The 27,353-nt window shown below is 34.0% G+C and overlaps 3 protein-coding genes across 5 annotated transcripts in view; all 3 read left to right on the top strand.

The window, feature by feature from the left end:
* Nucleotides 1–2,458: 2,458 nt before the first annotated feature.
* LOC145331791 (stress-associated endoplasmic reticulum protein 2) lies at nucleotides 2,459–4,581 on the top strand. Its single transcript, XM_080176632.1, has 2 exons — nucleotides 2,459–2,610; nucleotides 3,840–4,581. The coding sequence occupies exons 1-2, from the start codon at nucleotides 2,521–2,523 to the stop codon at nucleotides 3,942–3,944; spliced, it is 195 nt and encodes a 64-aa protein (XP_080032758.1). The 5' UTR covers nucleotides 2,459–2,520; the 3' UTR covers nucleotides 3,945–4,581.
* LOC145331790 (MTOR-associated protein MEAK7-like) lies at nucleotides 4,549–19,485 on the top strand. 2 transcript variants are annotated; one of them, XR_013883901.1, is made up of 14 exons: nucleotides 4,549–4,726; nucleotides 6,126–6,198; nucleotides 6,882–6,955; nucleotides 7,258–7,370; nucleotides 7,573–7,663; nucleotides 7,990–8,129; nucleotides 8,828–8,915; nucleotides 9,210–9,301; nucleotides 9,709–9,759; nucleotides 10,042–10,136; nucleotides 14,197–14,286; nucleotides 14,455–14,521; nucleotides 18,390–18,491; nucleotides 18,913–19,485. XR_013883901.1 is itself a non-coding variant. In XM_080176631.1 (14 exons), the coding sequence occupies exons 1-14, from the start codon at nucleotides 4,626–4,628 to the stop codon at nucleotides 18,997–18,999; spliced, it is 1,257 nt and encodes a 418-aa protein (XP_080032757.1). In that variant the 5' UTR covers nucleotides 4,551–4,625; the 3' UTR covers nucleotides 19,000–19,485. The 2 variants fall into 2 exon arrangements, 1 of the variants encoding a protein (XP_080032757.1); XM_080176631.1 differs by having other exon boundaries at nucleotides 4,551–4,726; nucleotides 14,197–14,279.
* Nucleotides 19,482–27,353, top strand: part of melt (ventricular zone expressed PH domain-containing protein melted) — a 34,840-nt gene continuing 26,968 nt past the window's right edge. For both annotated transcript variants that reach the window (XM_080176630.1, XM_080176629.1), the window contains exons 1-9: nucleotides 19,482–19,588; nucleotides 19,830–19,901; nucleotides 20,182–20,252; nucleotides 21,125–21,172; nucleotides 21,360–21,438; nucleotides 23,453–23,557; nucleotides 23,753–23,855; nucleotides 24,809–24,928; nucleotides 26,643–26,758. In XM_080176630.1, the coding sequence (XP_080032756.1) occupies nucleotides 19,541–19,588; nucleotides 19,830–19,901; nucleotides 20,182–20,252; nucleotides 21,125–21,172; nucleotides 21,360–21,438; nucleotides 23,453–23,557; nucleotides 23,753–23,855; nucleotides 24,809–24,928; nucleotides 26,643–26,758 (762 nt within the window). In that variant the 5' untranslated portion in view covers nucleotides 19,482–19,540. The remainder of the gene's footprint in view (nucleotides 19,589–19,829; nucleotides 19,902–20,181; nucleotides 20,253–21,124; nucleotides 21,173–21,359; nucleotides 21,439–23,452; nucleotides 23,558–23,752; nucleotides 23,856–24,808; nucleotides 24,929–26,642; nucleotides 26,759–27,353) is intronic.

Here is a 27,353-nt window from a genome sequence, read left to right as displayed (position 1 = left end):
TATTTTTTTGGTTTTTTCCTTGAATGAACTGTGTCTATGAATGAGGAAATTTTTTTAGATGATCCAGCAAGTTGGGGACCTCCTTGGGTCAGCCTCCTGTATGAAGAATCTTTTAAATGATGGCTTTAGGACTGAACACTGTGTATCTAAGTAAAACCTAGCCAGCCTGGGTCAGTCCCCGACTTGCTAGATCATCTTAAATAATGTTCTCATGAACAGTTTATTCAATTAAAAAAACTTCAAAAAAGTAAGATTCTAGGTTAGGTTTGGTAAAATGCATTTAAGCCTTGCAGGCAACCCACCTAGCCCGCAGGGGCTAGCTTCAGATTAGTCTGATTCAATTATTAGCTCTCAATTTGAATTTCTGGACCTAAAAAACCTATAATTTTATGTATGACAGCACATACTTTTTAAAAATGCACTTAACCCCTGCGGGCCACCCACCTAGCCTGCTGGGGTCGGTCCCCAACTTGCTTGATCATCTTAAATAATGTTCTCATAAATAGACACAGTTTATTCCAGAAAAAAACCTAAACAAAAAAGTAAGGTTCCAGGTTAGGTTAGGTAAAATGCACTTAGGACTTGCAGGCAATCCACCTAGCCCGCTGGGGCTAGCTTCAGATTAGTCTGATCCTTTTATTAGCTGTAAATTTGAGTTTCTTGACCTAAAAAACCTATAATTTGATGTATGATAACACATACTTTTTCTAAAAAATGCATTTAACCCCTACGGGCCACCCACCTAGCCCGCTGGGGTCAGTCTTCGACTTGCTTGATCATCTGAAATAAAATCCACAATCCACATGAATGGACAGTTTATTTGAGAAACAAAACCTAAAAAAATAATATTAAATGTAAGTTTTTAGGTTAGGTTAGGTAAAATGTACTTAAGCCCTGTTGGCAACCCACCTAGCCCGCTGGTGTTAGCTTCAGATTAGTCTAATGCTTATTTCAGCTCTGAATTTGAGTTCTTTGACCTAAAAAAACCTATAATTGGTTGTATCTCAACATATATATTGGGAAAATGCACTTAACCCCTGCAGGCCACCCACCTAGCCTGCTGGGGTTAGCTTCAGATTATTCTAATGCTTATTTTAGCTCTGAATTTGAGTTCTTGACCTTAAAAACCTATATTTTGATATATCACAAGATGTATTTTGGAAAATAATGCACTTAACCCCTGCAGGCCACCGACCTAGCCCGCTGGGGCTAACTTCAGATTAGTTGGTCCTCGACTTGCTGGATCATTTTAAATAAAGTCCTCATTAATAGACACAGTTTATTCAAGAAAAAAAACTGTAAAAATATAAGTAAGTTTATAGGTTAGGTTAGGTAAATGCTCTTAAGCCCTGCAGAAAACCAACCTAGCCCGGGGGGGTTAGCTTCAGGTTAGTCTAAGGGTAATTTTCGCTCAGAATTTAAGTTTCTTGTCCTTAAAAAACCTATATTTTGATATATAACAAGATATATATTGGAAAAAATGAACTTAACCAATGCGGGCCACCAACCTAGCCCTCTGGGGTCGGGTTCCCGACTTGCTGGATTATCTTAAATAAAGTCCTCATTAATAGACAAAGTTTATAAAAAAACATGTTAAAATATAAGTAAGTTTCTAGTTTAGGTTAGGTAAATGCTCTTAAGCCCTGCAGAAAACCAACCTAGCCCGGGGGGGTTAGCTTCAGGTTAGTCTAATGCTAATTTTCGCTTAGAATTTGAGTTTATTAACCAAAAAAACCTATATTTTGATATATAACATGATATATATTGGAAAAAATGCACTTAACCCCTGCGGGCCACCAACCTAGCCCGCTAAGGCTAGCTTCAGATTAGTCTAATGCTTATTTTAGCTCTAAATTTGAGTTCCTTGACCTAAAAAACCTATAATTAGATGTATCACAACATATGTATTGGGAACAAGGCACTTAACCCCTGCGGGCCACCCACCTAGCCCCCTGGGGTCGGTCCCCGACTTGCTGAATCATCTTAAATAAAGTCCATATGAATAGATACAGTGTATTTAAGTTAAAACCCTAAGAAAAAACAATTTAAGTTAATTGTCCACATCAAAATAGACCAAAAAAAGCCTAAAAACCCCATTTCCGCAGGGTTTTTCTTACCTAACCTAACCTTAAAATAAAAAATTTTGGATTTTTTTGCCATTTAGATGTAATACCTATAGGACTAGGCTTATATACCAAGTTTGAAGGGTCTAGCTAAATTTTAAGACCATTTTGCTCACGGATTACGAATAAATGTCATTACGCCCCCCCCCCTTATGGTCTCGCATAATTTTTATATTATGTGCGTGTATTATTTCTAGATAATAAAAATTTTAATGTATTCTATTAAGATATTAATAGAAATATATAATTATTAATTAAGAACTAAATTTTTCTTGTAAAATTCAGTTAGTTATGAACAAATTAAGATTTTGAGATCTTGGATGTAAAATGTAACTTTAACTTATTAATAAGTCTGTTAACCTATTATTTCAGATCCTAAGACCTCATCTGGTTCACAATGCCCGCCACCCCACAGATGCGTAAAGCCAACGATAAGGCCGCCAAGAATATCACAAAGAGAGGAAATGTCAAGTTGACCTCTAAAAAGGTTGGATAATATAAGAACTGAAGCTTATCTATAACTCGTTTAATATCTCTTTAATTACAGGATTGTACAAATGAAGGATTAGTCTAATCTATAAAACAAGGATGGGGGGAAGTTTTGACACATTTGCGTAAACAGTAAGTATAGGCTTTATCTTTGGACTGAGAGGATAGGTTATTAGGGATAAAATCATTCTTATATGATGAATTTTTCCAAGTTTTAAGATTTTTTGGATAGGCCTCCAAGTTCAGGAGCTGCAGGCCTCCAGGTCCTCTCTGTACAGGTAAAAATTAAAAAAAAAAATTTTTTTTTGTAGAGTTAGAAGTCAACCTATGAAACAAAATATGCATATTTTTGAATGTTATTTACATATTTGAAGAAAAAAATGCATATTTTGTTTCATAAGTTGACTTTTAACTCTTAAAATAAAATTTTTTTTTATTAATTTTTACCTGTACAGAGAGGACCTGGAGGCCTGCAGCTCCTGAACTTTGAGGCCTATCCAAAAAATCTTTAAACTTGGAAAAATCCATCATATAAGAATGATTTTATCCCTAATAACCTATCCCCTCAGTCCAAAGATAAAGCCTATACTCACTGTTTACGCAAATGTGTCAAAACTTCCCCCTCCTTCCTAACCCGGGATAGGTCTATAGCAAAATTCTCATTGAATGATAGATTTTCTTTTGTATAATTTGGTTCTTTCACTTTTCTGCATTGTCAATACCTTTGTGTACCTTTGCTTCCACGAAAGCGTTATGCTTCTAAAGCTAAAATAAGAATAGCATACCTATTAAAAATAGTAATGAAAAGGAGTACAGCAATAAAGTTTTTTTTATGCTGCGATTTGATTAAATTTCCTAATGTAAAAAATAAACATTTTTGTAGAAGTGATGTCTCACCGTTAATTATTTCAAAATTTTGTCATATTTCTTTTGGTTACCAATTTACATATTATCAAAGAATCAAAGTTAATCCACTAGTGTTTTATTATAGTTAAAATGAATAATCATTTACTCCAATACAAGCTAAAATAAAGATTTATCTTTAGTCGCTAAAAGCTACTCTAATTTGCTTTCTCTGCTTGTCCGTTTGGCTTGTGAATGGGGTCTAAATCTCTAGATCACTATGAAATGTTTCTTTGACCTACAATTTTACTCTAAAATGTACCTTTTCAGTCTGTTTGACTGTGGAGTTCCTTGTTACTTACATTATTTTTTTTTGATTTTCAGGACAACCAGTACCCCGTGAGTCCTGAGATGATTGCTCTCTTTGTTTTTGTTGTGATTGGCTCTGCTGTGTTTCAAATCATTCAGTCTGTATGGATGGCATACTAGAATCTATTTTAATACCTTCCTCCAACATGTGGCCTATTCCAAAATATTCTTCCTTTCTTATTCGATTACTCCATTTTATATAGATACCCCATTTGGTTTATGTTCTTCCTTAAAATAATGAAAAGTCCTAAAAATTTTAAACTGCTACCGAACTGACAACCTGAATGTTTTTTTTTGTGAGCGTCGTTGTTGAAAACTGTGCACAACTGTATTTGTATTCCAAATTAAGAATTGCTTGCAGCTAAAATTTAAATCATGATTTTTTTATATAATTTGCTGTCATGGAGAAAAATTTACATTGGTTTGGATTTCAATGCCCTGCACAAAATTTTAAATAGAAGTGTTTTATTTTTATTTCCGAATTTTTATTTTATATTTTCTTTGATACTAAAAATGTTGTGTACAATTGTTAAATTTTCATCACATTAAGTTATGCAACTTTCTGCGCATTTTTTTTACCAAGTTGTACATTTTATTTATTTACGCATTTTATCAAGAAAGAAAAATATGCATTTATTTATGTAATTATCTACCTATCCTACATACATTTTTTGTAAATTTTCTGTTGAATTATTATGTCAAATATATTTTTTACAAGTTTTAATATATAATTCTTTTTAAAAGAAATGTTTTCAGATTTTAAGATATGCTTTAAGGGTGCTTTTTAAAAAGTACTTTAAAATGGGTAATGAAGCCTCTAGTGTTCGTGTGGATTTTAAAAGTTTGGACGATTCTACCATTCAATCGTTAAGACAGTCATTTAAAAATGGGCCGCTCAAAGAGTAAGCGTCGTTTAATATTAGTGCATTTGTGATGAAGTTAAAAGAGCTTTATAAATTCTCTGAAGCAAGATCCTGCAACGTCTAGAATTCACTTGCTGTATATAAATTAACCTTAAATATATTCACCCTTTTTATGCCATAATTTTCATTACAAATAATCTTAACATTGTGTGCTTTGGTATGGGTTTGGGAGTAAGAAAAATTACCTTACCCTTTACTTAAAACTCTCAATATGACCAGTTATTTTTAAGAACTTGCTTCAAAAAAACCTTGTCCTTTCTATAATAGGACTTGTGTTTCCAAAACTAAAAAGATTTTTAGACGTATAAACATGTAATTGCGAATTTTTTTAAAAGGGATGGGGCGGTTGTGACACTTCCAACCAAAACTACAGGAATTCAACTTAAATAAAAAGAGTTACAGCACTGAAATTTGGAATGGCAGCCGCTTTAAAGAGACACAATGTGGAACTGTGAAGAAAAGTTGGTGAAAGTCGTTACCGCCGTTTCCCGCCAAAAAACAATTCAGTCATAGCGGCGGTTTCGCCGCCGTTTCTTTACAGTTCCCGATTGTACCTCTTTAAAGCAACTGCCATACCAAATTTCAGTGCTGTAACTCTTTTTCTTAGTTGAGTTCCTTTGACTTTTAGTTTTGGTTTCAAAAAGTGTCACAACCGCCTCTCCCCCGTTAGGGAGCTATCAACGAGGAGACTAAAACCGTCCGTACTTTCTATTATAGGAAAATACAAAATTGCATAAAGTGTACTTTTAAGAAACTGCTGACATACTCTAAAACAAGCACTTTTAATCTCTTTGTACTGGGAATTTTAAAACTCTACTTCATAAGAACTTGTGGGAAAAGATTTCAACTGTTAAATTAGTGTTATTTTTTTTTTTTTCATGCAAAAATTATATGAAACTAGCGGGTACGCTTCTAGTATCTCGGGGCTCTGTATCAGAAGGGATTAGAAAAATAGCTTAAATCCATACCGTGTTACAATCTAAAATTTGAAATAGCCCTAAAACTATCCAAGGACCTTTGTGATGATTCCCTAGAACTAGGAACACCATCGGTTCATTAGTTATCGAAATCTTAAACTACTAACAAACCTTACTGCTTTATATAATAGGATATATTATTTATCATCAGTTAAGTGCTACTTGCCTACCTAGTTATTTTTGTTTGAAATAAGATCAATGAAGTCCATAAGTAACGGCAATTTAAGGACTTTTAAATGAAAAATTATTAAACAAAAAAAATACCTATTGTTTTTCAAAAAAATACTAGATACAGAATAAATGTCATAATTTTTTGGCGCTCTCTTTTTTGTCTAACTGTTGAAAAAATTATCTGCACTATAAAAATAATTATGCAATATATTTATCTTTATTTTATCTAGATTGCCCTCTACTTGGAATATTTTACCACCACAGCAGAGATTGAATATTTTCAATCAAGTCAAAAATGCACAGGTAAAGTATTTTTAATAGAAAACAGGACAGACAAAGGTTTAATTATAGAAATAGAGAAAGATCACAACAAAAAATTCCCTAGGATTATATTAGTTTCAGTAAGATAGGAGCTTATAAAAAGTTCTAATAGAGGATTTGATTTATTGACCCTCTCTAGTCAGATATTGGTATCTTAATGTTAGGAATATTATATACCTACCTACCCATTGAAAAATATTTTGACTTCCAAAGTAAAAGAAAGGTCTTTAACATGTTAACATGTTTTGATACCTGTACTGTATCATATTAATTTTGTTAAAAATTGTAACTATATAATATTGAAAGATAAATACATTTTGTCTCCACAATTTGAAAAAAATAACATGGTCTCAAATGATTTTAAATTACCTAATTCAGCGAGAAATGCAATAAAAAATATTTTTTGGCGGCGGCGGAAAATGGCGGTGAACGGCGGGAGCGGCGGTCCCGCCGCCGTTTTTTTAAAGATACCAAAACTTGGGGTAATAAGTGACCCAGCCCAAAAGATTTTACCCAATTATCTCTAAAACTAAGGGAGTAGCATCCAAAATAAAATTGCTGGTATGTCGTGGCACGAGTCACCACATTTTACCCCCCCCCCCCCCCTTCACAATATTAACTACCAATATCTTATAATTATTATTTTAGGATAATTATTATTTTAGGGGACGATTGATGAAAATAAATATATTGGATTCGTAGCCCGTCATGTTACCCTCGACATCGAAGATCATGCTAGGTAGCTATTTATTTTTAATGAAGTTTTCTTACATTGAATTTTAAGGAAGTAGATAAGGGATAGGTAATTCTACATGGAAAATAAGTTACATTCCAATGGGGTCCTTTTATTGTTGCTGACTGAGTTAAAATCATTTGGGATAGTTAAGTTATTTATTGCATCGTATTATATAAAGCTTTCTGCGAATAGTAAAATGAAAAATTGTAAGATTAATTCTAGTTTAATATTTTTATTCAAATGAATGATGAACTTTAGATATAAAATCCATCTTTTATGTGATTTAACTTTATATTATTGTTTAGATTTCTAGGAATATTAATGCTGAAAAAGCCACCAGTTAAAATATCTGATGTTAAAGCTGCTCTTGAAGTTTTGTTAACATCTCTTGCTAATACCTATTCTAATAAATTATCAGGTAAAAATTCAAAGATTTTCAGTTTGCCTATTTTAATAAATTGTCGAATAAAAATAATTTTAATTTGTGATGTATACCTATGTAAATGTTTTTGAACTCCAAAAAAAACTTTGTTGTTCCTTTTTAATTATGAAAAATTCATCTTGTTTCGATATTGCTATGAATATTAGGTAGGTTCGTTATTAACTTTATTTTTTTTCAGATGAGGAAATGAAACGCCAAGTATCTGCTTTGAGCCTTTCTCTACTTCACGATGTAATTTTTCCGAATCAAAAGCGAAAAGCAACATTTAGGAATGAAAAAATTTTGCTCGGTGTTCAGTAACACAGATACTCTATAACTAAGGCGTCGTCCGTATGTCACACTATCTGATTATGTTTGAAATTAAAGGCTTTGTCTTAACGAAGTATAGGTATCATCCTATTCATTATGTTCTGATAATATTTATATAAACTTTATTTTCTGTTTATTGTTTTTTTCTTTTTGTTTTCTTTATGTTTCTGCGCTACCTTGACACGATTTTTCCATTGTCAACTAATACCTAAATATCTGTTTATTCTACCAAACCAAGATCAAAGAAATTGCAATTAACCATAAAATGTTTTTTTTTATTAAACAGAAAAGAAAGTGATCTAACTAAAGAGTTGGAGATAGAAGATCTGGAGAAATTAATCCACGAGAATCAGATGATTGAATATGCCATACATCAAGTTCTTTGTGCTTGCTGTAATATAAAGTCTAAGCATGTACCCAAAGCATGTAAGTTGTAGTAGAGCAGATCTCTTTAATACCTAAGCGTAATTCGCTCGTTAGACCCTTGATTTGTTGACCCAAAAGAATAGAAAAAATGTCAGCGGTGTATATTCTGCACAAGATTCATTTTTTTCCCCTGCTTCAAATTTTTTTTTTTTTTTCCCTTCTAGTTTTTTCCAGCAAGGAAGGGGATAAAATGGAAAAATATTTTCAGAACTCTTTATTTTATTCATATTATGCCCACTTCCACATATTTTTTAGTTTTTTTTTCACCAAAGAGGGGAGAAAAATAGAAAAAAATGCTTTCAGTCCTCATAACTTTTTCCCCCCAACCACATATTTTTTTTTTACCCGGGTCAAATTTGCAGAATAAACACCCCTGAAAAATGTTACTAGCTTAACATGTGACGCTGTCACGTCATGCTATCTTTATGTAATCGCAAGAATAATTATTAAAAACAAGTGTTCAATGTAATTTTATTACAATGCAATCTTCTTCTTATGATAAAAAGTAGTAATTTGTTCTTGTTTATCGTGTCATATAAGGTTTTGCTACAAACGGGTGAATTTTAAGGAAGCTTCTTTCAGATTCCATGATGGGTTTAAACTTTTTTCTGCCAACTCTCTTTCCCATTGAATACAGAGCTTCCAGTTGGTAGGAGTAAAGCCACTATTGTTTAAGCCCATTAAGTGAATTGTTTTAGGTATACCAAGCGAAGAATCATTTCTAAGTTCTCTACAACTTCTCTTCCTTAACCATCATGTGGCTTTGAAATACAAAAATGTTTGGAGGTACCTACAATTTTTTAAAGTTGTTTTTGTAATAATATTTGTATCGTATTCGTATCATAATATTTGAGAATACAAAAAAAAATGGGTAAAATATTTAGGTGATATTCCTATTATATCACTTGGACCACAAATGAACTTATTGATAAAAACGCATATTTGATGATGCTTATTTTGGGTTATGTTCCTTAAGGTTAAAGATTAACAGAGTCCCGCAGTAAAAGGCTGCTTAAGTTTAAAGCATAATGTAAACTTATCTGTAATTTTTGTCGGCCCTGTTCTACTATTCAATTTTAGGCCAATATTTAGCACAAGAACGGACGGAGAAAGTTTTTCCAAGCTTGCTGGTGTTATCATAAATCGAGGACCTACTATTATAGTTGTTAAAGGTAGTCATTTCATTTAAATTAAATTACATACCTATTACCTATATTTTGAAGTTATAAAAGTAGTAAATATTTCATTACTATATAATAAATTTATATGCGTCAATCTTCCATAAAAGTATTGAAAAATGGCTTTATATTCTTTTTTTCTTTGGGCAATGTCATGCATGTATTCCAAAACTTAATTGTTTCAAATACAAGATATTTTATTTGATTCATTGATAATACCTGCCAAATTATGGTGTTTGCATGAATGGATATATAACGGATGTTAAATTACCTACTTCTATAAAAAATAATCTTACCATGGAAATTGAACAAAATTTTTACATTTAAAGTTTTTAAGTCAAGTCACCTAGCTAGGCTAGGCTAAGTACCTAGCGAATAATTTTAATTAATTTATATTTCAGACAATGAAGGAAATATTTTTGGTGGGTACAATACCAAAAGCTGGAAAATAGGTAAAAAGTTCGATAAGTAATAAGCAAAAACTATTTAATTTAATATTTACAATTTTGTTTCTACAAATATTGAACTACAGGCTAAGCGGTTAGCGAGCCGACAGATATGGTTTATCTTAGAAAGAGAAACCAATGGCCAAATTTTCTTCAGTCAAAAAAGAATATTAATAACGATTTAAGCAATTACAGTAGGTAACTTTCCTTTTTATTAACTTAAAAGTTAAAGACAGATATTTCATCTTACGTTTACCTAATAAATTAAGTTTTTCCTTTTTTCTTTAGGTCCAAGTTTTTTTGGTAGCTCGGACAGCTTTCTATTTCATGTTGGACCAGAAATGAATGTGTATGAAACTACTCCATTTAATCAAAACTTTCAGGAATTTTGTGATTATCAAATGGCTTTTACTTATAACATAAACCAATTAACTATTACTAAAGTATATTTATATAATATATAGTTTGTTGTTTCTGTGATGATCTTGCCTAGAATACAAGGAGTGTTTTTGCTATGAGCTCCATTTTCTGTTAACTATACTTGGAGTCTTCTCTTACCTAACCTGAGTATGGCAGGTGTTTCACTTTGATCTACCATAATAATAGATTCATTACCACAGGATGTCGAGGAAGAGCTTTTATGCAGTGCATCCAACAGTTCAACACCACCAGAGCTGCAAAGTCTTCCACTTACCCCTCCGCCGGAGGACACCAGAACCCAAGTCAGTATGAATTTTTCTAATTACTGACCAGCCAATGCCAGCCTGTCTGGTCAGATTATTGCTACTCCTGGCTGGCATCGAACCTAACCCTGGACCCATCACCTATTACTGCTCTGTTTGCTCCCTCGTTCTCCATCGCAACTCTCCTTCAGTTCAATGTACAAAATGCAGTGAATGGGTTCACTTTCGCAAAACTAACAATTGCAGCAGACTGGTCAAAAAGAAAGAATGGTCAACATACATCTGCCCAGCCTGCCTCCACGACCCCTTCCATACACAACCTCCTACACCCCCGCCCCCCACACCCCCTCCGCCCCCACCTCCTTCTTCAAATAATCAATTCCCCACCCCTAACTTCGACCATTACAACCTGAAGATAATGCAATGGAACTGTAATGGCATTGGAAACAAATTACATGACCTCATACAATTTGTTCATGACAACAACATCAAGATTATTGTTTTACAAGAAACAAAACTCAACAACAATTCCAAAATTCCAACAATTCCAAACTTCACATTGATAAGAAAAGATAGAGAAAGAGATATGGGAGGAGGCCTCGCCTACTATGTACACTCTTCAATGGATTTTACACCTAACCAAGTACCTGCAAATGACAACATCACTGAATCACAATCATTCAGAGTTGGTAATATTAACATCAATAACTTATATATACCACCAGTGACGAGCTGCCCCGCAGATTACTCCCCCTCTCTTACCCCCTTCCTCCAATCCAGAGACTCTTTAGTACTAGGGGATATAAATGCACATGACCAACTTTGGCATTCCAGTATCCAAGACCCTAGAGGATCCACCTTGTCGGATGAGATCAGCCCATCCAACTTAGCTGTACTAAATGAAGATCATCCAACAAGACTACCATCACACGGACAACCAACCTCACCAGATGTCTCACTTGCCTCACTATCACTTGTCCCAAATATAAAATGGGAAGTCAAGAAAAGTCTTGGATCAGATCACCTCCCCATAATCATAACCATCTCTACATCTCTCAAAATATCTAAATCTATCAAACGAACCTATGTGAATTTCAAAAAAGCAGATTGGGAAAAATTTACATCAATAACATAAAATCATTTCTCAAATGTACCAGCCCCCACCAACATCTTTGAAGCTGAAAAAACCTTTAGACGCATTATCAATAAAGCAGCCAGAAAATCCATACCTGCAGGTAGAATCAAGGACACTGTACCTGAAATCCCTACCTCTGCTATGGATAAAATTACCAAACGTGATGAATTAAGAGATAATAACCCTTCCTCTCCTGAAATCCAACAATTAAATTCTGAAATAAATTCTGAAATAAACAACTTCAGAAAAGAGAAATGGAAGGAAACCGTCAATAACATCGACAAAGGATGCTCATCAAAACTATTTAAATTGATAAAAAATCTGAGTAATAAAGACGTTGCCAACCCCAACCAGGCTATCAGATTTAAAGGCAAATATCTATCCCTTGGGAAAGATATTGCCACAGGCTTTGTGAAACAATTCACATCAGTTGTTCACCACAAAAGTTCCAAGAACTCCAGAAAAGTCACGAAAGATATCAAAAAGAATGTTCTTGATGACTCTATCTCTTTCACCCCTGAACAAACAAGAGAGGCCATAAAGAAGTGCAAAGCTTCTAAGGCCGTAGGCCCTGATGGGATTTCTAACCTGCACATTAAACACCTTGGGCAGAAAGGAATTGAATTTCTCACTGCCATCTTCAACATATCTGTCAGCTGCAGCAAAATCCCTGATATCTGGAAACAGTCATTTGTAGTTCCTTTACTGAAACCTGGAAAAGACAAAGGAGATTCAAATTCCTACAGGCCAGTCTCATTATTATGCCCAGCCATCAAAATCCTCGAAAGACTGATTCTACCAACACTACAGGAGAATCTCCCAATTCCTGACTTTCAACATGGATTCAGACAACTACATTCAACTGTAACTGCCCTAAATGAATTCAACACACAAGTGTCTGATGGATTTAGTCAAAAACGACCACCTGACAGGACAGTTCTTCTGCAGTTGGACCTCTCCAAAGCATTTGATATGGTCAATCTTGATAAACTTCTATCAGAATTGAACGAGTCTACATTACCACCTTCAATAAAGAGATGGTTCTGTTGTTACTTGAAAGGAAGACAAGCACAAGTACATTTCCGCAATTCAACATCTAAATTCAAAAATGTACGTACAGGAGTCCCACAAGGGGCCGTCACATCCCCAGTGCTATTCAATTTCTACCTTTCAAAACTCCCAAAACCACCCTCAGGAGTATATGTAGTTCAATATGCCGACGATATTTCAATCTACACCACAGGTACAAACATCTCTGCCATGAGTGAACTAATTAACTCATATGCTGAAGTTATTGCCAAATATCTGAAAGAAAGAGACTTGATTCTCTCTGCCGAGAAATCTACAGTCACCTTATTCACCCCTGACACAAAAGAATTCAACATCCACCCTCAAGTTATCATCAACAACATATTAGTCAGGCTGGAAAGAAACCCCAAGCTTCTAGGTGTTACTTTTGACACCATGCATACTTTCACTCCACACGTCAATAACACAATTAACACAGCAAAATCCAAAATTAACCTGATGAAATGTGTAGCAGGAAATAACTGGGGACAGAACAAAGAAATGTTAACCATGACATACAAAGCTCTAGCTAGAAGCACCCTGGAATACGCCATTCCCGTCTGGAGCCCCATTATTTCTGAAACTTGTTGGTCAAAATTACAGATTGTTCAAAACCAAGCACTTAGAGTAATTACAGGCTGTCTACAAATAACACCAATTGTTCATCTACACAGAGAAACGAAAATTTTACCTCTGAGAGAACACGGACAGATGCTAACAAAACAACATCTACTCAACTGTCACCTCCCTGGCCACCCAGGTAACAAACTTCTGGAACAACCTGTACCTGCAAGACCAACCCGAAAACCAACTTTTTTGAGACTGAAACCATCAATTAACCATCTACTACCAGTACCCGACAAAACAGCACTAAAACAAGGAATAAAAAGGGTACACACACAAACTGTACAGTCCACCCTTAATCAATATGAGAACAATAAAGTCCTAAATGGCACACCACCAGACATAAGCAGTGAAGAAGAAAAGCTTATCAGAAAAGAAAGATGTCTTCTATCACAATTAAGATCCGGCTACAGCAGCTTATTATACTCATATAAAAGCAGAATTGACACCACTGGCACCATCGAGGATAAGTGCCCCAAATGCGGAAGTTCCCCCCACGACACCCCTCACCTCTTCAACTGTAAACAAAATCCTACTGACTTAACTCCAATTAGCCTTTGGACAACGCCACATCAGGCCGCTAACTTTTTAAAACTCGACGATGGAATCACCTGAAGAGATACCAACATGTTAGCGGTTCTTGGTGTGACCTTCTGTGGCTACACAAACAAACAAATTCATTACCACAGATTGTCATTCAGACACAATAATCCCACAATAAGGAATTTCTGGCAGAAAGACTCATGCTTATACCTAAATGCCCAATTAAGGAATTGATTATCTAGAATTTCTATATTTACCTAGGAAATACAAACTTTAATGAAGTACAAATACTTATCATTTGTTTACATATGACTTATTCATTAGGTACACATTATTATTTATCGATAAAAATATTCGAAAATAAAAATCACCAAAAGCCTAATTATTTAGTATTTCAATATGAAACAGAAGACCATGCCAAATGGCCTGGGACAAGGGGGACAGCTTGAATACTTTGGATACTGGATCGACAGGGATACAGTTGGTTTTAAGTTTTAAGATATTTGAATTATACCTAATATTCGATTAGTAGCTTAGCTCTTCCTCTAGAAATGGTCTAAATTGAAAGTAAACTACTGAGGGAAACAGGGGGAATTATTGATTTTTGTAGGCAATACATGAAAATAAACTTAAAACAATGTTGTTCAGCGAGTTTGGAAAAGTAGTTACATCTCCATCGTGCACAACTTATTATTCACCACAACTGGGTGTACAGGTATTATTAGCATCACAAGCACACAGTGGGATCTTTTGAAAAAAATCGGGACATCCAAAAAATCTAAAATCGACTTTTATCTATCCTAGGACCTAATAATGGCTGTAAGTGGACAGCTAGAAAAGAAATTTTTAAAAAATATTAATTTTTGGCGGGTTTATGCCATTTTTAAAAAGGGTAGTGAAAAATTTCTTTTCAGTTTTGATGATTTTCCAGATTTTTTTACACAATTTTTTCAAAGCAACAAAAAATACATTTATGTTCATCTTATGAAAAAAAAAATTTATTGAGGTACTTTTCAGATACCTGTACCAATGTCTAATTAAAGAAAAAATTTTAAAAAAAATATTTTTTTGGTGGTGTAAATTGACATTTTGTGAGAAAATTTCACCCAAAATATTAAGATTTTTAACCCCAAAAAATCAGTTTTCTCCATTTTACCCAAAAACGGACAGGAGGCCCCGGGTTTTGCAATAATAATATCAATATACAACATGTATTGTGTATAAAACAGTTTTCACAACCTGGGGCCTCTTGTCCGTTTTTGAGTAATTGAGCATTTTACATTGCATGGTTTGAACAATTTCGTTCTTGTTAATTTCAAATTTTCCCCCGTTAGAGGGGAAAGGAGTCATTTTAGAGCCCAAAGTCATCTCTGCAATATTTTCAAACTTTTTAAGGCGGATCTTTCTTGACTTATGCATCATTTGCCTCTGGCGAACCGTTTCGCCGTTATTTGCCGCCGTTGGCGTGATTTTTAACGATTTTCGCCGTTCTCGCGGTTATAATGGACATTTAAGGGATAAAGGAGTCGTTAAATAAAGATGACTTAAAAATACTTTTATTTCAGCAATTAAATTTGCTAAATTTCATGTGTTCTAAAAAAATTTGTAGTTCTAACTGGTTTTGGTCCAGCAGAAATTCAAATTTGGAGATTAATTATAATATTGCAAAAACATTATATACACATCAGAGAGAGAGAGAGAGAAATATACGTTTGAGAGAGAATATAATTTAAGTAATTATGCTTATATTCTTATACAAACTTTAAATGAAGATAGCTAGACCTAGAATAAAGGTATTAACACAAAATCAAAAGTGATTTGAAAATTATGTTATTGTTGTTTATATCTGTAAAAAAAATATTTGAAAACATGCCTTATAAGTTAAGGCGGGTTGATTTCCAACTTTTTTGGAATTTCACATTTTCCCACATTGGCAAGGGTTACTGGGCATAAATAAAACCCTGTGAAACTTGAAAGAGGTTTTTTAATCCAAAAACAACGAGCGCGCGGGGGTTATAAAATGTACCCGCCCCCTTATAAAACCAAAAATTGAAATTCCTTCAAACACAGGCATGTTGCATATCAAAATGACCGCATTGAAATGCTGATTACAGATCTGAAAACCGTTTTGAAAAATATTGATTCAGTCTGAAATGATTTTCAAATAACCATCCAAAATGAACAATTTGGACTAAATCAGCCTTTTTAGGTACTTAATAGGCTCTTATTCGAACTAGGAGCAATATTCTTCAAAACGGTTTTCAGATTCATAATCAGCATTTCAATGCGGTCATTTTGATATGCAACATGCCTGTGTTTGAAGGAATTTCAATTTTTGGTTTTATAAGGGGGTGGGCACTTTTATTCCCCCCCGCGCGCCCGTTGTTTTTGGATTAAAAAACCTGTTTCAAGTTTCACAGGGTTTTATATAGGCTCAGTAACCCTTGCCAGTGTGGGAAAATGTGAAATTCCAAGAAAGTTGGAAATCAACCCGCCTTATTATAAGTGTCTTATTTTACTTATACTGGACCTACCTAAAAATGCCAGGACTCGAAATGTGTGCACCTGACGCTATATTCTTGTTCACAAACATTGTTTGCATTGAAGAAATATTTACATAGACGTTGATTTTGTTAAAATATTCCTATCCTAACTAAAGTTATGAAGTTTTATAGATTTTTTAAAAATAGGGTAGCTTCGCTCCTCCAAAACAGCAAGACATACTTACCAAATGCACATTAGAAGTTAGCAGAGGCAAAATTTAAGTTATTTCCGAGTTAAAGCAAAAGAAATTACACCATTTCTTCAAATTCAAGCTTATTTATTGAAGTTTACTTTTGTCTACTCTAAATGTCCCGTTTTTTGGCAAAAGATCGCACTGTGAAGCAATCATTATTCAGACAAAATCGTGTATTTTAGTTAAAATTATGCTGTATTTTTTATAAACAAAGTATATGTTTCTAAATTGAATTGCATTTACTTGTGTAAAAGGGTTTTGAAATGTTCATAGAATCTACAATTGCTTCTCACTTGAAATCCCTGAAAATGTAATTGCTTTTATATGTTATTCCTATAGTATTCCAACCCTTTCTCCAGAAAAATTATCCGCAAAATTAGACAACGCCACCGCCTCAACAGAGATTTCCAACCTTTCACCCCTGCCCTCGTCCTTGAAGCCATTAAAAATTCCTCAAACTCATCTGCACTTGGTCCTGATCACCTCAACATCCTCCACCTCAAACACCTTGGTCCAAATGGCATCTTCTACCTTACCAAACTCTTCAACCTCTCCATTTCCGCTGCTAATATCCCTGCCATTTGGAAGCTCTCCAAAATTATTGCCCTCCTCAAACCTGGTAAACCCCCTGACCTTTCCACCTCCTACCGCCCAATCTCCCTCCTCTGTCCTGCAGCTAAAGTCCTTGAACGCCTCCTTCTCCCATACCTTAAACAATCCCTCTCCACCCACCCCACTCAACATGGCTTCAAACCCCTCCACTCCACCACATCCTCACTCCTTAATCTTTCCACCTCCATTGCTAACGGTTTCAACCAAAACCTCCCCCCCCAGCCGCACAACTGTAGCATCCATTGACCTTTCCAAAGCCTTTTATTGCATCCCAATCCATCTCCTTCTCCAAAAAATCTCCTCATCAAACCTCCATCCAAATATCATCAGATGGCTATCCTGCTACCTGCGTGGCAGGATGGCCTTCTGCTCCTACTAAAATTTCCTCCCGCCTCAGAATCCTTAAATGTCTGGCTGGCACCAAATGGGGCCACTAGAAGGAGACCCTCCTCACCAGTGACCACCTACAACACCCTCCTCCGCCCCATCTCCACCTATGCCTGTCTTGTCTGGTTTCCTAACACCTCCAAAAACAACATTGATAAACTCCAAGTCCTCCAAAACCAAGCCCTCCGCATCTGTACTGGTTCCACCAAAAAATCCCCCATTAGCCACCTCCACCAAGAAACTAAAATCCTACCAGTACGGAATCACCTCTCCCTTTTATGCTCCCAGTACCTGGCCTCCACCCTCCGTCCTTCCCACCCATCCTTCCCCAATGTCACAACCCCTCCTGGTCCTAGATCCAAGAAATCCACCCTCCAATCCATGTTCCTCCCAACTCTCCAACCATTTCTCACCCCTGAGAACAATCTCCTCCCTGCAAACTATAAATCCACCATCTCCCGACTCCACACCTCTGCAGTTACCCAAGCCATCAATTCATATCCCCCTAATCCTGTCATTAACCACGCCGCTCCCAACATCAACCCCTCTGAGATCCAACTTCCTAGGCACTACAGAACCATCCTCTCCCAATTGAGATCCAACTATTGTCCTAAGCTCCATCATTACCTGCATTCCATCAACCCTTCTTTTTCACCCAACTGCCCATCCTGCCCCAACAATCCTACCCCTGAAACTGTCCAACACCTCTTTTCCTGCCCTAATAACCCCACCAACCTTAATCCCATTGACCTCTGGCATAATCCCACCCTTGTAGCTCCCCCACCTACTGATGACGAACCGGACACGAAAATGGACTATGAGCAGCCAATACAACAACATTGTTTAGGAGGGTAAAATAGTGGAGCTTGAAATCTGGGGGCTAGGCGACGAACCTGACGACATGGAGGGCGGTGGAGCTTCTGTTCTTAATATGGATCCAGAGTTACAGGTTTATAGTTTTTAAATATCTTAATATGATTTAAAGTAGAACAATGCCTCTCTGTCTGTCTGAGGCTTGAGTTACTGCGTGCTCAAAATCAATTTGGCTCTACTCTTTAGTGAATATACTTGGAGGTCTTGGGATGATTATAAGCTATCACAAGATAAAAGTATCCATGATGCATGTGGGGTTCATCTAGCCCCTGGTTGCAAGGAACAAGGCCACTAGTAATTAGGTACAAAATCCAATCGAAATTTTTGTAGATTCACTTATAACCATTTATGAGTGCAAAAAAGGAATATGACACATACTCTTTTGTTAGTAACCAAATATACTAATGTATTTCTTATTAGAAGTGCAGCTTGTCTTTAACTGAACTATCCATGTCCAACTGTCTATAACACCATTGTATTATATTCTTACTTTTAAGGCTGTAATGGAAATGATGGGTAAAACCTTCCACAGTAAAGCCATTAGAGAAGTGGACGCCAAAGAAAATGAAACTGAAGAGAAATAATAATACTTCCAAGTGTTTAACCTAATCTAACAAGATGGTGCAGTTCCAATGGTGTCTTTGCACTATAATAAAGTATATGTCATACTTAGAGCTTGAAATAGAAAACTTATTCTGCTACTGAAGTATAACTGAAAGGTAGATTAAAGTTAGAGTTTATTAAAAAGATCTCAATTATACAATAACTTAGATTATATTGCTTCTTTAATATAATGACAATGTGTATTGTATTGTATTGTAATATTGTATTGTGATTAATTCAGAATCTTAATGATATTCTTAAATTAAGTTTAGTCAATAAGCTAAAATATTCTTTTTAAAACAAAAGCTTACATTATATTTTTGATCCTTTCAATGATTTTGTCTGTGATATTTATTTGATTTAACTGTTAATTACAGTATTGCTTGCTAGTCAACATTTTAGAATAGAAAAAGTTATAAGAGTTAACAATCTATAAATGTAATACTACAATAAACTTAAAATTTCAGGTGAAAATGCTTTTATTTAAAATGTAGGAATCAATGTAGTAAAAATCCTGTAAAAATGTCCGGCTCAATATTCCGGATTCTTGAATCCGGGGATCTGTCTAAGGTAAGTAGTAAGAATGTAATTAAGGACATTAATGCCCATAATATCACAGTAGTGACAAGTAGGTAGTATTTACTTGGTAAGTTGAACTACTATTTTTTAAGCGTACTAGTGGGCTTAGGGGAGAAAGGGCTTTGTAACTTTATCAAAATATCATTTTTGGCAATCTGAGGAATAATATAAATTTTTTAGAATTTCTTGTTATTTATAAAAACATCATTTTATTTAACTTGTGCTTTTTCAGGCTGGTGATTTGTTCTCTATGGAAGATTCCCTCATAGTTTCTGAATTTGATCAAATCGTAGAAAAAATAAAGGCATAGTAATTTTATTTAAAAGTAATTTCAGAGAATTGACTGGTCCGTAAACAAGCCTGGAAAATCAATTAGTGCTTGTGGGTTATTTTTTTAGTTCTAGACTAGGTAATTTTTTTCAATATCCAATCCTTCTTTTTTTATCCGTTTTGACTAAAAAGGCCTCAAATAATTTTGAAGAAGGTATTATATAGTTCGCAAACTCTAAAATTGCTGAATGTCATAGATATAAATAAGACTGCATGTTAAACAATATTAAGTAATCTGTTTTTATTTTCTGTAGGAGCTAACAAGTGCACCAGAGTTTGTATCCAGTCATAATGATCAGAGCCTTGTGGAAATTGTTGTTACTAGGTACCTTATTGAAAATTAATATGCCAGTTGTGTCAGACTCAATTCACAATATGTCATTAGGTACCTTATTAAGAACAACTTGCGACAATTGACAAAAACATATTCATGACTTGACTGTGACAAACCTAACAAAAGCCTGGAGGGAGTGGCGGATTAGCCACTTTTATAATCAAACTCACCAAACTTTTAACTCAACCAAGAAATGAATTACAGCACTGAAGTTTAGCGTGGCAGTTTTCTAATGTAGTTCAATTTTGCACTGTCAAGCAATAGTGACGGAACCGCCCTTTCCGATTAAAGGGGGGGGGCGAAAGTGACACTTTTTGAAACCAAAACTAAAAGTCAAAGGAACTCAACTAAAAAAAGAGTTACAGGTCTGACATTTTGCATGGAAGTTGCTTTATAGGGGTACAATATGGAACTGTGAAAAAACGGCGGCGCAACCGCCGAAAACCGCCGAGAAAAGGCAAAAAAAAAATTCGGCGGGAAACGGCGGTTTTCGGCGGTTGCGCCGCCGTTTCTTCACAGTTCCATATTGTACCCCTATAAAGCAACTGCCATGCAAAATCTCAGACCTGTAACTCTTTTTTTAGTTGAGTTCCTTTGTTGACTTATAGTTTTGGTTACAAAAAGTGTCACTTTCGCCCCCCCCCCTTTTTTTCTCGCTTTTATTTTAAGACAATTTTGAAACATTTTTTTTCTTTTTATTTCCCATCTTATTGCACTAGTATTAATGTTTGACATATTGTCAAGTGATAATAAAGGAAGCTTCGACTCTACCCTCCCCCCCCCCCCCCCCCTCGGGCCTCCACATCATTTTAAAAATATAGGCAAATTATAATAGTTTCAGCCTAACCTTATTTCCATTTCAGGTTGATATCAGCCGTAAGGGAAACCAACTCAATTCAACTTCATGCCAGGTATAAAGATCAAATATTTAAGATATATATAAATAACTTAGATAATCTTGGAAGAAGATAATAGTGAAAGCATATGAGAATGATACCTAGTATAGGTATATATTTAACCTTTTTTTCAAGTACTCGTTCGCTTCTAGTATCTTAAATTAATACTTCATGTAACTCTCCTATTCTATATTTATTTCAGGAGTATGGTAGACTTGTTACAATCATGTTTAGCACACAGTTTGAGACCATCAAGTAGAGGCGATCCACCACACGCTAAGGTAATTTTGATTAAAAAGAAAGAAGAAAAAAGGGCGTCGTAGCTCAGTTGTTAGTCTTAACGCACTGAGTTACGGTGGTGAGAATTCAAGTTCAAGGTCCCATGTGAAACAAGGACAATGTTTTCTCTATAATTGTATTTTAGTATTTAGGGAAGTGAGGGCATTAAATAGCTCAAATCCATACCAGGACCAACCTTATTTTCTTATTCATATGCAACCGCCTTTTTTAGTAGCGATGCTACTCTAATTCGAAATATCCATCTGTCCGTCTGTTAGAGACAAAGTGGGGAAAACGTGATTTTCTCGGCTCCTATAAAAGTTAGAAGACTGAAATTTCTTGTTAACATTCCCACCATTATGGAGCGTAATTAAGTATGATACATCCCTTTTTGTCAGACTGCCTTTAGGCAGGTTTTGGCTATTTTTATAGTTTTCAATGTTTTTGGGAAAATGTGATTATCTTGGCTTCTATAAAAAATAGACAGCTGAAAATTTTTGTCAACATTCCTATCAACATAAAACAGGATATTGATTAAGTATAAAACTATGGGGGACGGGGTCAGACTGCTTTTAGACAAGTTTTTAGCTACTTTTATATTTTTCACATATTTCCCCATATCTGGTGTTTTTGGTTCGATTTAAATTTTTTTTGGATGACAGTATCAAAATTAGATTTCCTGTTTTTGTCGTGGTAAATTCTGTTTTTCAAGATGAAAGGACAGATAGCTTTTTTTTTATATATTTTTCCCATATCTTTAGTGTTTTGGTCCGATATTCAAGGTTTTTGTGGAAAATAGTATCAAAATTGAACTTCATGTGCTCTGACCATTCAGTATGTAATTTACTTTGACCATCACTCAACCAGTCATCATATAAAATAGAAATATTTAAAAAAAAATTAAAAATATGTTAGAAAGGTTTCGTGATTGTTTTGTGAATTTTAAGGCTTGGTAACCCTTAGATTTTCAGTCAACAATTTAAATTTCTAGTTATTAATCCTCACATCAAATAAGAGGGGTTTTACATTTAAATCTTGTATTTTACAAGTATAAATAATTACAATAACATAAATTAATAAAATAAATATCAGCTAGTATCTCATGTAGCTTAACACGTGGTTTTACTGAAATAAAATATAATATAAACCTAAATTGCATGAAATTAATTTGACTTTACTACTATTTGACTAAAATTAAACTACAATATGATCAATCTTTTCTATTCTGGGCTGAAGACCTTGAATTAATTAAGATTGAATATATGCATTAAAAGAAGTTCAGGTCAAATAGTAGGAATATAAAAGTAAAATAAAATAAAAATTAGTTATAATATCTTATAAAACATTGAGCTATCCAGCTGAAAGGTAGAATATAGAAGTTAACAAATCATCAGTTGAATCTTCTAATGCTGTATAAAATCTAAACATCTAAAATTAAAAACATAGATTAGGTATATCAACTACTACATTTGATATACCCAACCATAAAACACAAAAGGGGTTGGTTCTTAAAGCTACTAAAACAAATAAGATCTAAGCTTTAACGAAATCACTTAAATAATGTATGAATTAGAGCTGTAAAATACAAGTAAAAGTAATATCTATTACTTAAACACTCTATGGACAAGAGTAAAAGTAATAAAAGTACAACAAAATAAAGCTGGCTTCCACGCCTTTATTATGAAAGGACTTACCTAACCAAGCTTTTGAACTTGGTAGCTGAGGGTTTGTTCCTAGTGTTACTGGTCAGACTACCATTCTAATCCGAATGTTCTATGCTTTTATAGTAAATCTTTCAGACTAGAACTGGTTCCATTTGTAAACAAATGTGTACAGCACATTTATTTATCTATTTTTTATCAAATTTTGTATAAATAGCAACGTTTCAAAAAATCTCGTTCCTAGCCTGAGAAAATATAATTTTTTCCGGATATTCATTCATAATTTTTTAGCTTCGCTACTTATGGATGTTGTTATCCTTGGATGCACACCATTTTAGCATTATTTTTTATTTAGATGGCAAGTGACCTGATGTCCTGCTTGTTCCTAAACTACAACAAGAAGAGCATCATGATACTTGCTATACCTGTGGCTGTCAAGTTTCTACACAAGGGAAATAAGGTAGGTGGATATTTATCTATCTACGTGTCAATTATCTATCTAGCAAGATGTTGTATCCCAAACCCGAAAAAAAACTAGAAATCCCTTACCTAATATATATTTTTACCATTATGAGGGGGGGGGGGGTGACTTCAGCTCCATCAGCCACAAAAATTATTATCTTGTAGGCCATTTATTATTTTTTCATCTATTTAGGAACTGTCAAGAAATATGGCCTCCTATCTATCCCTGGCAGCTATAGAAAATGCTGACATGCTCGCTATCCACTGCCAACCTATCCTGGATTCTGTTATATCAGGTTAGCGTCCCCACTTTATTTAGATCTTCTCCAGACGTAAGGGAACATTGAATTATAAATTACCTACACTACCTAATGTTATATAAACCTGTTATTTATATTCGTTCTCTTTAAACTTTGGGTACTTAAATTGTAATGTAATTAATTGGTTGGTTTGAAACTAACAATGTTTACAACTTTCAACCAACGATATTAACCTACAGAAGAAGTAATTGTGTTTATCATTATTTGGATTTACATAAATTTTTATTCCATTGTCATAGGGTGAAGCGGGGCTAAACCGGTATTTTTTTTTTTTAAATGGGGTAAATATTAATATTTTCAAAGGATCGGACTATTCCTTCTATGTCAAAAATTATTTTTTTAAAGACGAGAAATTTCGATTTTTTTCTCACAAAAAGTTTCTTAAAAAATAAAATTGAATTTTTTTTATAAAAAAAAACTTGTTCTTTTCACTTTTTGGCCTAATTTTCAAAAAGCCCATATTGAATTTTAGATTTTACCAAAGAAAACCTGAAAATTGATCATAAAAATCGAATATGAATTTTAAGCTCTCAACGGATTTGGAAAGAGCGGGCAATTTTTTGTTCAAAAGGTTTTTACGGATCAGTTTTAGGTCTTACCAATTTTTGTGTAGGTCGATCTTTACACATCTAGGTGAAAAATTTTTTGACAAAAAATTTTTATCGTCCGTTTTTGAGACCCAAAACTACCCTTAAAATTCATCTCACAAAATTTTCATTTCATACTTTATGTTTTTTTTCTGTCATTTGAAAGGAACATAGAGATAAAGATTATTTTATGAAGGTGGGTAAAAAATTACCGGTCTATGCCCCGCTTGACCCTATGCAATTAGAATAAACTTGGTCGAAATTATTTTGTTAGTAAACTTAGTGTTTTAACTGTGTCACTTTTATTTCACTTGTGCATGAAAATGAAATATTTATTTATAGGAAATTACAGTTTGTCGCGAGTGCTACCTGCAATTTACAATGTAGATTGTCAGTTGATTAAAAATCATGTCATGACTTTGGTCTCTATTCTACCCAATTGCTCTGATACGGATAGCTTAGGTTAGTATCCACTTTAATTTTCAACAGTGGACTCTACATATACAGGGAGTAAGGGAGGGGACAATGGGCAGTTAATTCAATTTTATAGTTGTGACCCTTTAAGGTTGAAAACCCAGATATAACAAGTATTTGCAATATAGCAACCTTTAGTGGAAGTTTTTGACTTTTTGAATTGTTTTTAATTCGAAATGCACCATCCTTAAACTGATGCTATACCACAAGCCTTTGATTCTAGAGATAAAAACCCTTGTTTACAATTCATTTCCATAATTGTTATTATTTAAACTTCGGAAAATTAAGGAAACAGACCATTTTACTTTTACAACTTCTTTTACCCAATTTTTTTTATTGTATTTATTAAAAAGCTTAGACATGAAAAAGCCTTTAAATAATTATATTACAAAACTTACTAAAACAATTACCTTCCTACAGAACTTTTAACTCAAGTTATTTCATTTAACGAAATAAAAATGAGATACCTTGCGTCAAAATTTCATACTACATAAATAAAATAGTTGAGAACATAAGTACATCTTAATTTTAAAGATCTTAAGGTTTAAGTAACATATCTTAGGATAACTGGTAGCTGCGCTCCTAGCATCCAGGACAGAAAAATAAAATAACACCATCAGAGATTTTAATGATAAACAAACCTTGAACAACTCAGGACTTCGTGAATTTTACCCTAAAATTTTGAAATTAATCGGATCATTAATTACAGAAATATTAAGCTAAAGACAAAAAACTTTTGCCTTTACATTAAATCAATAAGAAACATCTAACATGTCTAAAGTAACGAAAAGAGCTAATCGTTACGGACGTACAAATGTGCGGGACCTAATTATAGGAAGGCTTTGCTCATAATAACTAATAATCTTAATATAATTTCTTTCTACAACGAACTAATCGGAATGAATTAACATTAAACAAGAATTAGATATAAAAAATGTAATGATTCAATTTACAAAATAATTTTCAAAATCAAAATATTCTGTCTGCTTGTTATTGTTTATCTTTTTGTTGACGCGCTAGTTTGCCGCGAGATTATGCATGATTTTGCGTGACGTCATTCATAATTGGTCCCCAAGATTGGTTAGAAACTGCTAAATTCTTGCATGTTCCCTTTAAGCCAGTCCCCAAAGTCTAAGACTCCTAAAAATTGAATATTCGATCCATTGTCCCCTCCCTTACTCCCTGCTACATATAACATTTAAAAATAATTTCCTTTAACCTTGCTTACCTACCCATTCTAACATAAAATCGGGGAAGAGTTTATTGGTAAAATAATATTTTTTTGTACATAACAATCTTTTTGTAATGTTTTACATTGCTATATTTTTATATACTTTAACTTTTTTATTTATATAAAATTAACTGCAACTTAATTGTTTTTTGTTTGTTTTTTCAACATGATATTGTATTTTATCTTGTGTGGGTTATATGGATTTTATGACATTTCAGGGGAAATATCAGCAAGTGTTTTTGCCATTAGAAAAAGCATTATCAACTTACTAACTTTAAAAATTTTCTCAATTTTTCAAATTTGAAATCATTAAAAAGTTGTTGTTAATAAAGAATTTTAAATAACATATTTAAAAGGTCGTTTTTTTTAAACATGTTAAATTCAAAACGGGGTTGTAAGATGCAAGATGTATCAAATATGTATGTTTTTTATCCTTTGAAACTAACCAGTGTGTTTTAACCTCTATTTTAGCTTTGTTAACCCTATTCCATCTTCTGAGTAAGGACTTCCCGCAACTGTTAGAGCCCTCCATACCCCAGCTTTGTGAGTGTTTAACACAACCTGCACTAACCACTGCTACTATTCAAGTAAGTTTGGCTTTTATTCTTGTTATTTATCAACTAGGGTAGTGCGGGGTTATTCCGGTCAATTTTTTGCTTCAACTTAAAAAAAAAAAAAATACTTCCCAAAAACTTTTACCGGTTTTTAAGAGTGCAAATGAAAGATATGGCAATAACGAAGAAGCCTGTCTTGGTCCCGTTAAGATCTCGCAACTAGAAGTCGGTCAAAAATCGGTTTTAAGGGCGGCGGTTGGCCTATACCGGAATAACCCCACCGGTGGGGCTATTTCGGTCAGTTGACTTTGGGGGGGTGGAAAACCCCCTTAAAATATTTTTTTTTAACATTTTAAACTATAAGTAGAAAGCTGAGGTCATTAGCTTTCTAACGGTACTAGTCGCATGCAGATCAGAAAATTTTTTGACCACATTTTGCCCATTTTAAAAAAGTCGGTAAAATCGCAAAAAAAAAACATCGATTTTTTTCATGCAAACTTTTAAAAAAAAATCATACTTTTTATTATATGATTTGGTTTTTTTAAGCTTTATACATAAATTAGAGGCAATTTCTGATTCGCAGGTCTTGGAATTTCTTGAAAAAAGTGATTTTTTCCAAAAAAAATTT

Source organism: Acartia tonsa, chromosome 11 (assembly GCF_053477335.1).
Source record: "Acartia tonsa isolate MP-2025a chromosome 11, ASM5347733v1, whole genome shotgun sequence".
NCBI classification, from domain to species: domain Eukaryota; kingdom Metazoa; phylum Arthropoda; class Copepoda; order Calanoida; family Acartiidae; genus Acartia; species Acartia tonsa.
This window is presented reverse-complemented; position numbering and strand designations above follow the sequence as displayed.

Bases quoted from the DNA above. Each gene is read 5' to 3' on its own strand.
- LOC145331790 (XM_080176631.1), top strand. From the start codon at position 4,626: ATGGGTAATGAAGCCTCTAGTGTTCGTGTGGATTTTAAAAGTTTGGAC. The intron at 4,727-6,125 runs GTAAGCGTCGTT...TATTTTATCTAG, and splicing joins AAAAATGGGCCGCTCAAAGA to ATTGCCCTCTACTTGGAATA. The intron at 14,522-18,389 runs GTATTATTAGCA...AACATTGTTTAG, and splicing joins CACCACAACTGGGTGTACAG to GAGGGTAAAATAGTGGAGCT.
- LOC145331791 (XM_080176632.1), top strand. From the start codon at position 2,521: ATGCCCGCCACCCCACAGATGCGTAAAGCCAACGATAAGGCCGCCAAG. The intron at 2,611-3,839 runs GTTGGATAATAT...TTTGATTTTCAG, and splicing joins TCAAGTTGACCTCTAAAAAG to GACAACCAGTACCCCGTGAG.